The 13,440-nt window shown below is 36.5% G+C and overlaps 1 protein-coding gene across 3 annotated transcripts; it reads left to right on the top strand.

Moving 5' to 3' along the window:
* Positions 1 to 383: 383 nt before the first annotated feature.
* On the top strand, positions 384 to 13,234 carry ift52 (intraflagellar transport 52 homolog (Chlamydomonas)). 3 transcript variants are annotated; one of them, XM_055184474.2, is made up of 14 exons: positions 384 to 543; positions 882 to 1,034; positions 1,158 to 1,245; positions 1,381 to 1,510; positions 1,655 to 1,730; positions 2,487 to 2,558; positions 3,123 to 3,249; positions 3,339 to 3,422; positions 6,765 to 6,833; positions 7,185 to 7,339; positions 7,599 to 7,686; positions 8,319 to 8,427; positions 10,940 to 11,085; positions 11,172 to 13,234. In XM_055184474.2, exons 2-14 carry the CDS (start codon positions 916 to 918, stop codon positions 11,214 to 11,216), a joined length of 1,308 nt encoding a protein of 435 aa, XP_055040449.2. In that variant the 5' UTR covers positions 384 to 543; positions 882 to 915; the 3' UTR covers positions 11,217 to 13,234. The 3 variants fall into 3 exon arrangements, with proteins under 3 accessions (XP_055040449.2, XP_055040450.2, XP_055040451.1); XM_055184475.2 differs by having other exon boundaries at positions 400 to 543; positions 906 to 1,034; XM_055184476.2 differs by lacking the exons at positions 384 to 543; positions 882 to 1,034; positions 1,158 to 1,245; positions 1,381 to 1,510; positions 3,123 to 3,249 and having other exon boundaries at positions 1,677 to 1,730.
* Positions 13,235 to 13,440: the final 206 nt, after the last annotated feature.

Genomic DNA, 13,440 nt, shown 5'->3' with positions numbered 1-13,440 from the left:
TGTTTTAATGACACGTGTGAAGTATCAGCAAAAAAGAATATCATATATTAGAGAAGTACAAGACATAGGTCTTACAGAATTCACAATGGGTAATATTTTAAATGAAGGGAGAAAAACGGGTAACGTTAGGTTAATAATTACAAAAATGAGATCTTAAAAAACACCACGTTAATTAATGGAATTTAACTATACTAGTCAACATTTGAAGTGGATCAAAACCTCTTATAAAAGTTGTCTTAAAACCAATTTCCAATACACATTCTCGTCTTTGGTGAACTTTGATGAACTTTTCTGATCCACTTCAAATGTTGACTAGTGTAGTATCATAGTGCAGCAGATTATCCTTGTCACACTACAGTACAGTAGGTGGCGTTATGCACCTTTACAGTTAGTTTGCAACCCGCCAGTAAACCCACAAAAGAAGAAGTAGGGCGCACCCCGCCATTGTTGCTATGGAGGAAGCGCCCCTGGTTACGCTGGCTTGTGTTTAAAAAAAATCCCACAACGCACAAGAGCTGGCACGTAAACTTTGTGATTTGTACGGTAAGTTTAGCTCGGTTTTTTTGACGCATTTACAATGTATTTATGAATTTACGTTAAAAACCTCATATAACCGAACAAAATACCTCTAAACAGATTTAAACCTTTGATTCTGGAGTATTATCGGATAGCGTTAGCTTAGCCACTCATAACGCTAAAAATAAGACGGAGTTTTTAACAGCCGTACAGTCTTCCGTTTACTTGTTGCTACTGCTTTTTAGGGTTTAGACTGTTACGTGTAACATTACAGAGTTATTAATTGTTCTTTATTTGTAGTGAGAAAGAAACGTGCACCGAGAATGATCTGACTCTCTTAATCAGGTTTTTATGTGTAACGTTAGATCGTCTATTCTGACCTGTAACAGTTCAACCAGTATGGACAGAGAACATCGAAATATCGTCATTTTCAACGCATCCAAACGAGAGCTCTTCACTGCTAACTCTGGATTCAAGTCCCTGCAGAAGAAACTAAGAGCACAGTGGAAGATTCAAAGGTGAAGCTTCTTTTATGGGTCATAAATACATGGATCTGTAAGCATGTGAAGAAGACAAACACCAAAATAGGTTTATTTTCAGACCACAAACAGTATGAATTAATGAACTTTTGTTTCCCCTAGCATTAAAGAAGAGCTCACATTGGAAAAACTCCAAGGAGTGAAGTTATGGATCACTACAGGTCCTCGGGAACAGTTCACTTTGGCTGAGGTCAGATTGTGTTTGTTTGTGATGGGGAAGATTTCCATCATGAATGCTTCGGTTGACTTTAAATTAGCTAGATTAGATGGTTTCTATAAATGCACCAATTATTTTATTTTGTTTGCTGTATGCTGTGTCATTCAGTTGGACGTTCTTAAGCAATACCTAGACAGTGGTGGAGGGATTCTTGTGATGCTCGGAGAAGGAGGTGAAATGAAATATGAAACTAATATCAACTTTCTACTGGAAGAGTTTGGCATTATGGTTAATAATGGTGAGTTTAAAGATGGTCAGGTGATATATATTTAAGATTTTTGTCACCTGACTGACCGTGTAGTGTAGTGTTCTTCCTCTTTATTTGTTATTCTTGTAGTATTGTTGATTGATATCATTGAGAAACTGTGATGTTGAATTGCAGATGCAGTAGTAAGAAATGTCTATTACAAATATTTTCATCCCAAAGAAGCACTTGTGTCCAACGGTGTTCTGAACAGGTTTGTGTCTCACATATGCATTACCAGTCTAACATGTGAATGACTGCTGTTTTTCTTTTGTAAGAGTAATAGTATGCTAGCGTTTAGGCTGAAGTTCTAATATTTATGTTACAGTTATGTTTTGCAAGTCCATACTGAAAAAAAATAACTTCCCACTCAGAAATGTCCATTAACAATCTCCAAACAATTGATTATTCCTTAAATTCTGTATCTTCGTCTGTTGCAGGATCAAACATAAGATCTGTTTACACACAAAAATCAAATACTAGTAATTTGATTTTCAAACTTAAAATTTGTATAAGTAAACTGTTTGTGTTTATAAGCTGTTTCTGTTTGTGAATCAGTCTTGTTTTTTTTGTTTTTTTTTTAAATGATTGATTCAATGAATGGTTCGTAAGATAGAACCTTATATTTCCCCTTGTCTCATGTTATAAAGAGATTTGTTACCCATATCAATTTTGCTATATGGAATGCAAAAACTTTGAATCTGAATATCTCAAAACTACTCAGAATTCAGAGCCTTTTCGTTTCAAGGCGTTGATTTATCTAAATAATTACTAATATCTTATTAATATATTAATGCATGGATATGGTTGATTAGTGCTATATGTATGTATTTGTCTATTTAATTATTAGTTTTACCAGGTTTCATAATAATATGTGTATTATCATGAATACAAATAACATTTTTCCTATAAATGTGTCAAGATAAAATAACCAATTTTGCAGATTTAAACACAGCTTTTCTTTTGTCAGGGAGATAAGTCGTGCTGCAGGTAAACTGGCTGTTGGAGTGATTGATGAAGAAAATACAGGAAACAATTCACAGTAAGCTTGAGTCTTTTTAAAATGTCTGTTTATGTTGTGAAGAACGTCAGATTAACAGATACTGGTGATTGAGAAATAAGCATAAATATACTTAGACATGATTGATAAAGGAACATAACATGAATAATATAACATGAAATTAATATTTACATCAAATACCTAAATACCTGGAACACATTCCCGAAATGAAAATAATAAATATGGGAGCGGTTTCCCGGACAGGGTTTTGAATAATCCAAGACTAGGACATTTAGGTAGTTTTTACAAACAGACCTTAATAAAAAGCAATACTAGTGCTGTGCATCTTGAGACCAAACATTGGCACTGATATATGTGAAGATATGTCTGTGCAAGGCGTTTTTAAATTAGGACATCTCAAACATGCATTTTAGTCTGGGACTAGGATAAATCCTGTACTGAAATGTGGTTAACTATTAAGAAAATAAATTATAATAGTCACAAAAGTAGGCACAATTATTTATGGGGGGTAGGTTCTGACTCCCTAAATTTCTTGATGTTTTTCATAAAATTAACCCAGTTCATTTTTGTGCATTGATTTAACAGAGCACTTACGTTTGTATACCCTTATGGAGCCACATTAAATGTGATAAAGCCTGCGGTGGCAATCCTGTCCACCGGCTCTGTGTGCTTTCCTCTTAACAGGCCTGTTATGGCCTTCTGTCAAGCCAAGGTGTGTAAAGTCAATGTATAACCTGAACTGGGACCTGAATCTTCTCCTATTCATTGGTCTTACTTTTATGTTTTACTTTCTCTGTCAAGAACGCGGGCAAGTTGGCAGTTCTGGGCTCATGTCATATGTTCAGTGACCAGTACATGGACAAGGAGGAAAATGGTAAAATAATGGTAAGAGTTAACAGTGGTGCTAAGCCATAAGTGGTATATACAGGGTTTATACGTAGGCTTAGGGATATATATGAATATAGGGATATTCACTCCCTGACAAAAGTCTATTTTGTAGAAACACCTGCTATTAACCTGACTTTTAATCAATTGGTGTTAGAAATAGCTCATATGAAACGCTAAAACCCTCCCAAATGATGTTTAATGCACTGAAATGAATTAGTTTCACTAAAATATTTTTTATCATTTAATCAAAACAGAGAGGTCAAATTTTGGCAAGACAAAAGTTTTGTCGCCTATTGAACAAATTTACTGCAAATTCAAAAATATGTCAGCAAATTAATTAGTGGTGCTGTGAGATCCAAATTTAATATCTTGTATGACTTTCATGAGCTTGACGGACTGCATCCATGCGGTTTGGCAAGGATTCATACAATGTATTGATGATGTCATCAGGAATTCCATAGAAAGCAATCTTGCATGCCTCCCAGAGTTCATCAATATTCTTTGGTTTCATCTTCCATGGTTCCTCTTTCATCTCCTCCCACATATGCTCAATGATGTTCATGTCTGGTGACTGGGCTGGCCAATCCTGGAGCATCTTGATCTTTTTCACCTTGAGGAACTTTGATGTGGAGATGGAAGTATGCGATGGAGCACCATCCTGTTGCAGAATTTGGCCTCTTTTATGGTTGGGAATACAAGAGGTATCTAAGATTTCTTGGTATTTTAGACTATTGATGTTGCCTTCCACCCTGCAGATCTCTTGCACACCCCCATACTGGATGTAACCAGACCATGATTTTTCCACCACCAAACTTCACTGTTTTCTGGGATGAATCTCGGATCCATGCGGGTTCCAGTAGGTCTCCTGCAATATTTGAGGCGACTGTGGTGTAATTCAACAGAAGATTCAACTGAAAAATCCACCTTCTGCTTCTCCAGCATCCTTCCTTTTAGCAGGCTGGGGGCCTCGGCAAATGCCACATGGTTTTTCAATTGTCTTTTTATTTAGTGCTGGCTTCTCGGCACTGTTTCGACCATGGAGGCTATTTCTAGACAAAATCCGACAAACTGTTCTGGTTGACACGGGGACTTCAGGTGACCAGGTCTCGTGGAGCTCTGCTGCAATGGAAAATGGGCTGACCTTGGATTTTCGAGCCGACAAGCGGACCCCTCGAGCAGTTGTCTTGTGGGGTCTGCCTGACCTGGGCTTGTCAAAAATGTCTCCAGTCTCTTCAAATCTTTTTTCTATCCTCTGTACTTGATGCTGAGACACATTGAAGGTGTCTGCCACATCAGCAGTGGATCTGGTCTTCAGCCTCTTGAAAATCAAAACTTTAGTCTCAGGGTGAATCTTGCAGAGGTGTAGTTGCAGTTGATGTGAAGGTCTAGTGTACTGGGGTTCTTTTTATACACACCTGAGACCTAATTGATCCATTATTAGTCACAGATGAAGCTTATATGACAAGGCGAAAACACTTATGTCTTTGCAAAAATTGACTCAATGGGCTTTACCAAGCTGTGAATATCAGAATACATTTTGACAGTTTCGTTTTGCATTGAAACATTATTACAAAAGCTGTTGGGATTACAATGAGCCATTTCTTGAAAACAAATCTTGATTAGAAATGTATATTAACGGCACTTAATGTCAATTTGTACACAAACGACAAGACTTTTGTCAGGGAGTGTATATTATTCTGTAAGGCAAGAGTTTAACGCTTTCCAGCTTCAATGAGAAATTTGATATTTGTCGGGTGGATGTGTCACAGAATACCATTATCATTTTGTTGTCAAATCCAATGTTTTCTGGGGTCCAATATCAGTTTCTTCTGTGGAAGTTTTGGTATAATTCTCTTTTTTTAACATGTATTATTTGGTGTGTATTGTATTACCGGGCAGTGTATGTTATACTTCCTATGCACCTTGTGTCTGGAAATAAAATACATTCATTCATTCACACAGTGGCCAGAAAAAGTATGTGAAACTTTTGGAGTTTCATATTTCGGAATAAATTTGTCAATAAATGTGGTCTGACCTTCATCTAAGTCAAGGGTATTGACAAACATAATGGGGCGGTTTCCCAGACAAGGACTAGACTAGTCCTAGTCTAAAATAAATGTAAGAGCTGTCCAAACTGAAAACAACTTGAATTGACATATCTTAAAATACATCGGTGCCCTTTGGTTTGCCTCAAAATGCACACAAGTAATGTTTTTAGTTAGGCATTTTTGTTAAAACTAGTTATATTTCCTAATTAAACTAAGGCCTAGTCCTGATTTAAGATAATCACTGTCCGCGAAACCACCCCAATGTGTCTAAAAACGATTACAAAAAATAATTCCGATCTTTCATGCCTTTATTGTGAACAACCATAGTTGTAACCACCTCATAGTGCTTGTGAAAAAAGGTATGTGAATCCATGAGTTAATGACCTCAAAAAAGCTAATTGGAGTTGGGTTTTAGCATAGTTTCGTTAAAATAATCTAAAAATGGAGAGGGACTGTTGGTACTCCACGAAGAAGTGGGCTCCCAGTCAAAATGACACCAAGAGCACAACGAATGAGGTAAAGAAACAATCCCAAATGACAGCCAAAGATTTGAAGGCATCATTGGAACTTGCTAACATTCTTTTCATGAGTCAACAATACGTAAAACCCTGAACAAGCAGGGTATCCACAGCAGGACACCACAAAGGAAGCCACTGTTTACTGAAACATTGACACTCCACAGCAGTATTGGCAAAATGTTTTGTGGCCTGATGAAACTATTTGGAAAAAACACCGAGCCCTAAATCTGTTTTAAAAAGGGCACGGCATATCATCGTGATCATCCCATCTGTAAAGTATGGTGGAGGAAACATCCTGATTTGGGCCTGACCAGCTTGCAATCATTGAAGGGAAGATGAATTCCCAAGTACATCAGACAAATCTTTAAGATAATATGACAATGTCTGTACGTCAGCTGAAACTGGTCATCAAACAGTTATTCATTCAAAAGTGTACTTTTTCCACTGCCATTTTGAATGAATGAAAGAAATGAAAGATCAATTATTTATCAATACCCTTGACTTAGATGACATTTTATGACACATTTATTCAGAAAACAGTGACATTTCAAAAGGTTCACATACATTTTTTTGCCACTGTATGTACGTACATATTGTAGATACACACACATTAACTGCCTAGCGAACACCTAGAACACCATAGCAAGACTCAAGGTGTGTTTTGTACAGGCATGCACTTCTTCCTTTGCCTTTGGAACATGTAAGAAACAACTTACTTTTTTTACGTTTGTTGAACTGCATGATAATTAAATATAAAATATTATTTGTTCCAGGATGTTGTTTTCCAGTGGCTTACAACTGATAACATTCATCTTAACCAGATAGATGCCGAAGACCCTGAGGTAGACATCATCTACTTAACTGAGTTTGAAAAAATTAAAAACATCTAGTCTGACTTACATAACAGCCACACAGGTCATATTTTTAAGATCACAGTCAAGTGATTCCAAATGCTACTCGAGTAGTTATTTCATTGCATGCTTTTACTAAATCATTTTTAATATGATTTTTAATTGATTAATTATTTCTATAACTATATTATTATACTTCATTTATAATTGATATAAAAGTCCTGTTGTGAACCTTATAAGTTGCATTCAGAATAAGTTACAGGTCCCATGTCTGTTGGATGCTGTTTTAAAGGTCAGTTTACCAAGTTTAGAAACAGACCGGTCATTTTTTGTTTTGACCAGATCACAGACTACACCATGCTACCCGACACAGGTTGTCTGTCCGACAGACTGAGGGTATGTCTGCAGGAAGGAGACGAGAACCCGCGAGATTTCACTTCTCTCTTTGACACGTCTCTTCTAAAGCTGCACACAAACACTCTTCCCTCAGTCATTGAGTAAGAAACATTCAATTCAACTCAAATTTCTATTGCTCTTTTAATTGCAATTTTGCATTGTTGCTTTACGGAAAACACTCAGTAGAATAAACATCGTAGACACGCTGTAAGAAAAATTATGAAAGTATAATTATTGCAAATCTGATAGCAGTAGCTGTAGATTGTAATCAGACCGTTAAATTCATAGCACTAGTAAGCAGTTATTTGTATTTAAGTATATGATCACATAACACGTGCCTACAATTATTCTTTTTTACAGTGCTTACAGGCAGTTGAATGTCAAACATGAACCTTTACAGCTGATCACACCACAGTTTGAAACCCCTCTGCCCCCTCTGCAACCTGCTGTAAGTTTGTATCCCACTTCACATGGGTATTCATATTTGTCTTTAGTTGTTATGCACCCCATAAAGACAAATATAACTAATAATATCTAGTAGTCAATATTTCATAGTTTTCTACACCTTTGAACGATTATTTTGTCTGCACAGGTGGAGAAAAAAAATATATTATTAACCTTTTTATTATGTATAATAGAGCCATAAAGTGAGGGTAAGTTATATTTTGCCTAGCTGTAAGTTAATATCATTGTAAGTCTAAATAACATGTTATGATACAGCACAAGGCAAGCAGTGTAGTCCTTAATTCACACACACACGAATGACTCCTTTAAGCAGGACTCTGTAGCTGTTCAGCATTGCATTAGCAGCCCAAATGATGTACTGTAGGTTTGATCCCCAGGGAACACACATGCATATAGATTGAAAGGACTATCCAAAAATGTTAATGAATTGCTAAAAAATACTCAGACGTTCATAAGTTATTAATTGTAATCTGTCTAACATAATGGACTCTCTGCTGCACAACATTCAGAGGAAAACACTGACATATAGTCTTGATGTTTCTACCATTGCTGTAATTTTAAATGTTTTCTGTTTGTAAAATCGGCATCTTCACAGAACCTTTGTGATGTGTTCAGGTCTTTCAGCCAGCATTTAGGGATCTGCCCCCACCCATGCTTGACCTTTTTGACCTTGATGAGACCTTTTCTTCAGAGAAAGTCAGACTGGCTCAGCTCTCAAATAAATGTGAGTTTGTGTCATGGCATTCTTTCATTTCAGACCACCAAAGACTGTTTGCAATCTACCTAGTGTAAGGGGAAATAAAATATATATCCATCCGTTGGCCCAATGGCGGAAACCAAACATCATGGCAGAAGGATCGGCGCACGTTCTGTCTTTTCCGGCGCTTACCAATGACGTTTTAACGTTACGCAACTTCATATCTGACTCCAAAAAGATATAAACAGTGCTGTACGTAATTCTGAATCAAATTGATGCAATTTTGGAATTTGGATAAACATTTGATCATTCTAGTACTTCGACTCGCCTGAAAAGTCCGCTCCCCTTCTCACTCTCATAATGGGAGAGGGAGGGTGTTACTGCGCCGAGTCGAAGTACTCCCAAAAGTGCTATTACGCCGTGAAATGTAGTTCCTCTTTTGAATCCGCTTGGGGGGGCGCTGCGTTTTGTTTTGTACCGCCGGACTTGCTCGTGTGGCTACTCGTCTTGAGTGGGAGGAACGTTGATGTGTTTGGTCACTTCTGACTTTATCTCTAAATGGCACCATTGAACGAATGGGGCCAAGCCAAACGCCACCGAAGCGTCGCAGCGCGCTCCAGCGCTTACGTGCACGCACACAGATGATAGAGGGATGTATCAACAATTCTTAGTTAAGGTAATAACATATTTTAATATTGAAAATGAGTAGACTATTCCTTTAATAAACCCAAATGTACTACTTGCATTAAAAACAATTCATATAACACCAAACAAGACCAGTTTCAGATACTTTGTGTATACAGAATGTAGCATTCCATATACAGTTTGCTTTGAGAACATGAGGAGAGGGGGACGAGAAAGTGTGGTACGGTGTGACTCTGTCCCACGCCATGGGGTAACTGTCTTGGGGGGGTAGATGTGAATTCTTTGAGAAAGGTTTCAGATGATAATTCAACAGGAATTAGGAAGCGGTTCCCTTTGGATTCTGCCATTTGCTGCAGGTTTTAGAAATACCTTTTGTCAGGGTTTCGCATCACCTTACACTAGTGTAAACAATTACAACTACCATTACATTACATTACATTACAAGTTTTTTTTGTTTTTGTTTTTTTTTCGGTTCTGGGCTTGTATTGGGTGTGTAACAATAAGGAATATGTCTTGCTTTTAGCTCACATAAAATTAGTGCTTTACCATTTTAAAATTTTTTAATTTAATTACAATATAAACGGCAAGATTTTGGGGGGCTAGCAGCCTTTCATATTCAATCACAGAATTATGAAAAGTAATAGTGATTCTCTGAAAAATTTGACCTTTCCTTTTTATAGACGGTTTCAGCAGTAACAACATAAGCGGCTTTCGTGGAACAAACATAAGTTCCGGTAAAAACGATACCAACCTTTTAGAGTCCTTTAGAGGAGTTCATTTCTGATACCAAGCAAAATAAATAACAAGTATATTTGTCTAAGTTCAAATCATAGCCTAAGCGTTTTAAAAACTACACTGAGCTAAAGTTTCTGTGTGTACTGTATACAATCTTAACTACAGATCGGCGGCCAAACCTCCCATCCTGATCGCCGTCTTCCCTTGTCTTTAGGAAACCCAAACATTTGTAATTTTCCACGTGGCATTTGTTTCAGAGTTCAGATTAGCAACTAGTTAGGCCATTAAACAAACAGAGACCGGAAGTAAAGTTCCACACTATGAAACCGTCTACAAGATGTTACATATTGTACATTGTGTTTCTGTAGCTCAGTTGGTAGAGCATTGAGTTAGATTGTGTGTGGATTCCCAGGGACACACATACTGATAAAATGTATACCTTAAATGTTACCATAAATGTTTAATAAGACAGGTCTTTCAAATGCATAAACATATAAAAGATATTGGCCCATGAAACAAGACAAAATACAGAAAATCCATCAAGAAGACTTTTAATATTTAAGGAAATAACATGTTCTAAAAACTTGTAAAAAAACATTTTTTTTGTGAATCTAGCCCCAAATCTCTTTAAACATTGAATATATTTCTGGTTTAGAGCTACATTTAAATGTTATAGACCCCTTCACGGTTCACGTCACAGGTGGTTCCCACTGCGCATGTCGGGGTCAGAAAAGTCATTACAGCAGATTGAGTTCCGTATTATTCGGTATCGTAAAAAATGCCTACTTACGTCGTGGGCTGTGAAAATCGCACCAGGTCTTCAGTTTAATTTTCGCGATTCATGCAGAATCTCAAAAACAAAAAAATACAACATCTGCGGCTGCAAACAATTAACGTGCAGACTGGAACAATGCAAATATCAAAGAGGCTTGTGTTTGTAGCGCTCACTTCATTTCAGGTAAGTCATCATTTTTCAGCCCTGTTAGATTAAATTATAAAGCCTGGATGGTATGAACAGTTTGACCCCGTGCTGCGCGCGCACCCGATAGTCATTCAATGTTTACAAACCTTGAAGGGGTCTATTGTCACACACAAAAGCTTTCAGTGCAGATGTGGCCTGTGTGTATTTAAATGGTTAATGGATCTCTCTTACCCTAAGGTAATGATGATGATCTTGAGTTCTACATACGCAAATGTGGAGACATCTTGGGAGTAACAGGAAATTTAGACAAAGACAAAAGAGATGCAAAGCACATACTGGAACATGTCTTCTTCCAGGTGGTGGAGTTCAAGAAACTCAATGAAGTGAGTAAAAACAGCTCAGTTGTACTTTTACCATTTCTTTAGTCACTAACTAAGACATTTTTATTTGTTTGTTGTTTTTCCTCAAGGAGCACGATATTGACACAACAGAAACACGGTTCACTTTGTTCTGAAGAAGGAAGTCTTGAAGCTGTTGAGTAATGAGATATTGAGGCTTTTTGTATATACACATATAGATACTAAAAGCAAATGCAACTTGTGATTTGTTCCGTTAAAGTTTGTGAGTACATTGTGGAACTTTATATATAATTGCAGGTATATTTGGTGTCGTGTCATTTTTTCCAATGGTTATGGTTTTAATTATTTTAATAATTTGATACCCATTGTCATGGATCACAAGATGCTATAGGCCATGACAATATATTTTCTATAGAAGTGTCTAATAAAGATGATTTTTTTTTCTGTTTTCTGAATTAGTCATTGCTTAGTCTTACAGTCAACATGGACCTATGCAACAAAACTAGTATTGATACACAGAGAATCTCTTCTTACACACAGAGCTATATAAGCTATATAACACACTGAAAATATTATATTGTTATGGCCTGTAGCGTCTTGTGACAATGAGTACCAAATAATTGAAAAAGTGGAAAAATGATTTTGGACTCAAAGTACTTGCAGTTATATACACCCTTAAATGCGTTAGTCCTTAAATGTAAATAGTCTTTTTTTTCTGAAGATGTGTGAAGAGTTTCTTATGTTTGAACAAATTACAGTTATGTTCAAAATAAAAGCAGTGCCACACATCAGTAACCTGATAAACCACTGTTATTCATAGTAATAATATGTCTGCATTGGAAATGATTTACTTACAGATGTAGTAGTGTAATAGAAAAACAATAGACCCATTTGTAATGATCCACACTACTTGTTATGAGTTATAGACTCATTTATTGAAAGTGGCATGATCAAAATAATAGCAGTGTGAAGTTTAATTGGAAAATGAGTTCATTCATCTCCTTTTTGTCCTTTATTAGAAAAAAGTGGAAGCAAATGTTTCACCCATTGTTATAAAATATATCTGCTGCTGAATGACCGTTCCATCATTGCTCAGAGGAACAATGCAACTTGATTAAAAAGTTGATCTGAGAGGGGAAAACGTATAAAGAAATGCAGCAAAGTTAATGATGCTCAGCTTAAATGATCTCAAATGCAACAAAAACCCAAAGCACATGGAAGAAAACAAGCAACTACGGTTTATACAGATTGAAGAAGAGTCAGGAATGCAAAGATTCAGACTTTCATCACCTCTAGAAAGATCAAAGATGATCTGTAAGTTCTGTGACAGTCAGAAGACATCTGATTGAAGCTATGCTGTTTGCAAGAAGCCCCCGTAAAGCACCATTGTTGAAAAAAAAAAGGCATGAGCAGAATCACATCAACTGGCCCAAAGAAAAACGGCGTAACATTTTGTGGCCTGTGATGAGAGTAAAATTTTTCTTTTCAGGTCAAGTGGTTATCAACAGAACCTCAGGTGACCACCGGGTACTGAATTCAAGGCACAGTACACTGTAAAGACAAAAAATCATGGTATTGGGATGTTTTTCATACTACCGTATTGGCCTATTTATCGTATACAAGGGAACATTGAACAGTTTGAATACATCAGAATACTTGAAGAGATGATGTCCCTAAAATGGGTGTTTCAACAAGACAACAACCCCAAACACACAAGCAAGAGGGCAAAATCTTGGTTCCAGACAAAAGGATTGAGGTTATGGAGTGGCCAGCTCAATCCCCTGATGATCTCTACCCCATTGAAAACTTGCGGGGTGACATTTTTCTGACGCAAAACCTAAAAATTGACAGGAACTGTGGATACTGGGTTGAAATATCTGTTTCTGGGTGCCAGAAGTTGGTTGACTTGACACAGATGTGCAGCAGTTATCAACAAAATGGTTATGCAACTAAATATTAATAATTCAATAGTTTAAAGTGAAGTTTAAAGTGTCTACAGAGAAAGATGTTGACACTGCTATTTTTTGAACAGCTTAATATTCTTTTTTTTTTTTTGCTTCCCTTTAAAAGAACAAGACAGACTTGTAAATTCTGTTAATGCTTTGATTTGTAATTGAATGTGTAATGTTTTCAATACATTTGAAATATGGAAATAAACCGTTTTTGCACTTTTCACTTTTATTAGTTCACTGCTGTTATTTTGAACATAACTGTATATGTACACACTAAGTGGGGTGCATGTCATCATTTTGAACCTGAAAATAAATGTTTTGAAATGTATATAATTGTTTTGTTAAATAGTGTAGATCTTAAACACCATTTTGAGGTCACTAATCTGAGGTCTACAAATTTTGAACATTGATCTTGTAAATTCTTGTA

The sequence above is a fragment of the Misgurnus anguillicaudatus genome, chromosome 14 (genome assembly GCF_027580225.2).
Source record: "Misgurnus anguillicaudatus chromosome 14, ASM2758022v2, whole genome shotgun sequence".
Taxonomy (NCBI): Eukaryota; Metazoa; Chordata; class Actinopteri; order Cypriniformes; family Cobitidae; genus Misgurnus; species Misgurnus anguillicaudatus.
Note: the sequence above shows the minus strand (reverse complement) of the source record. Positions and strands in the feature narration are given on the sequence as shown.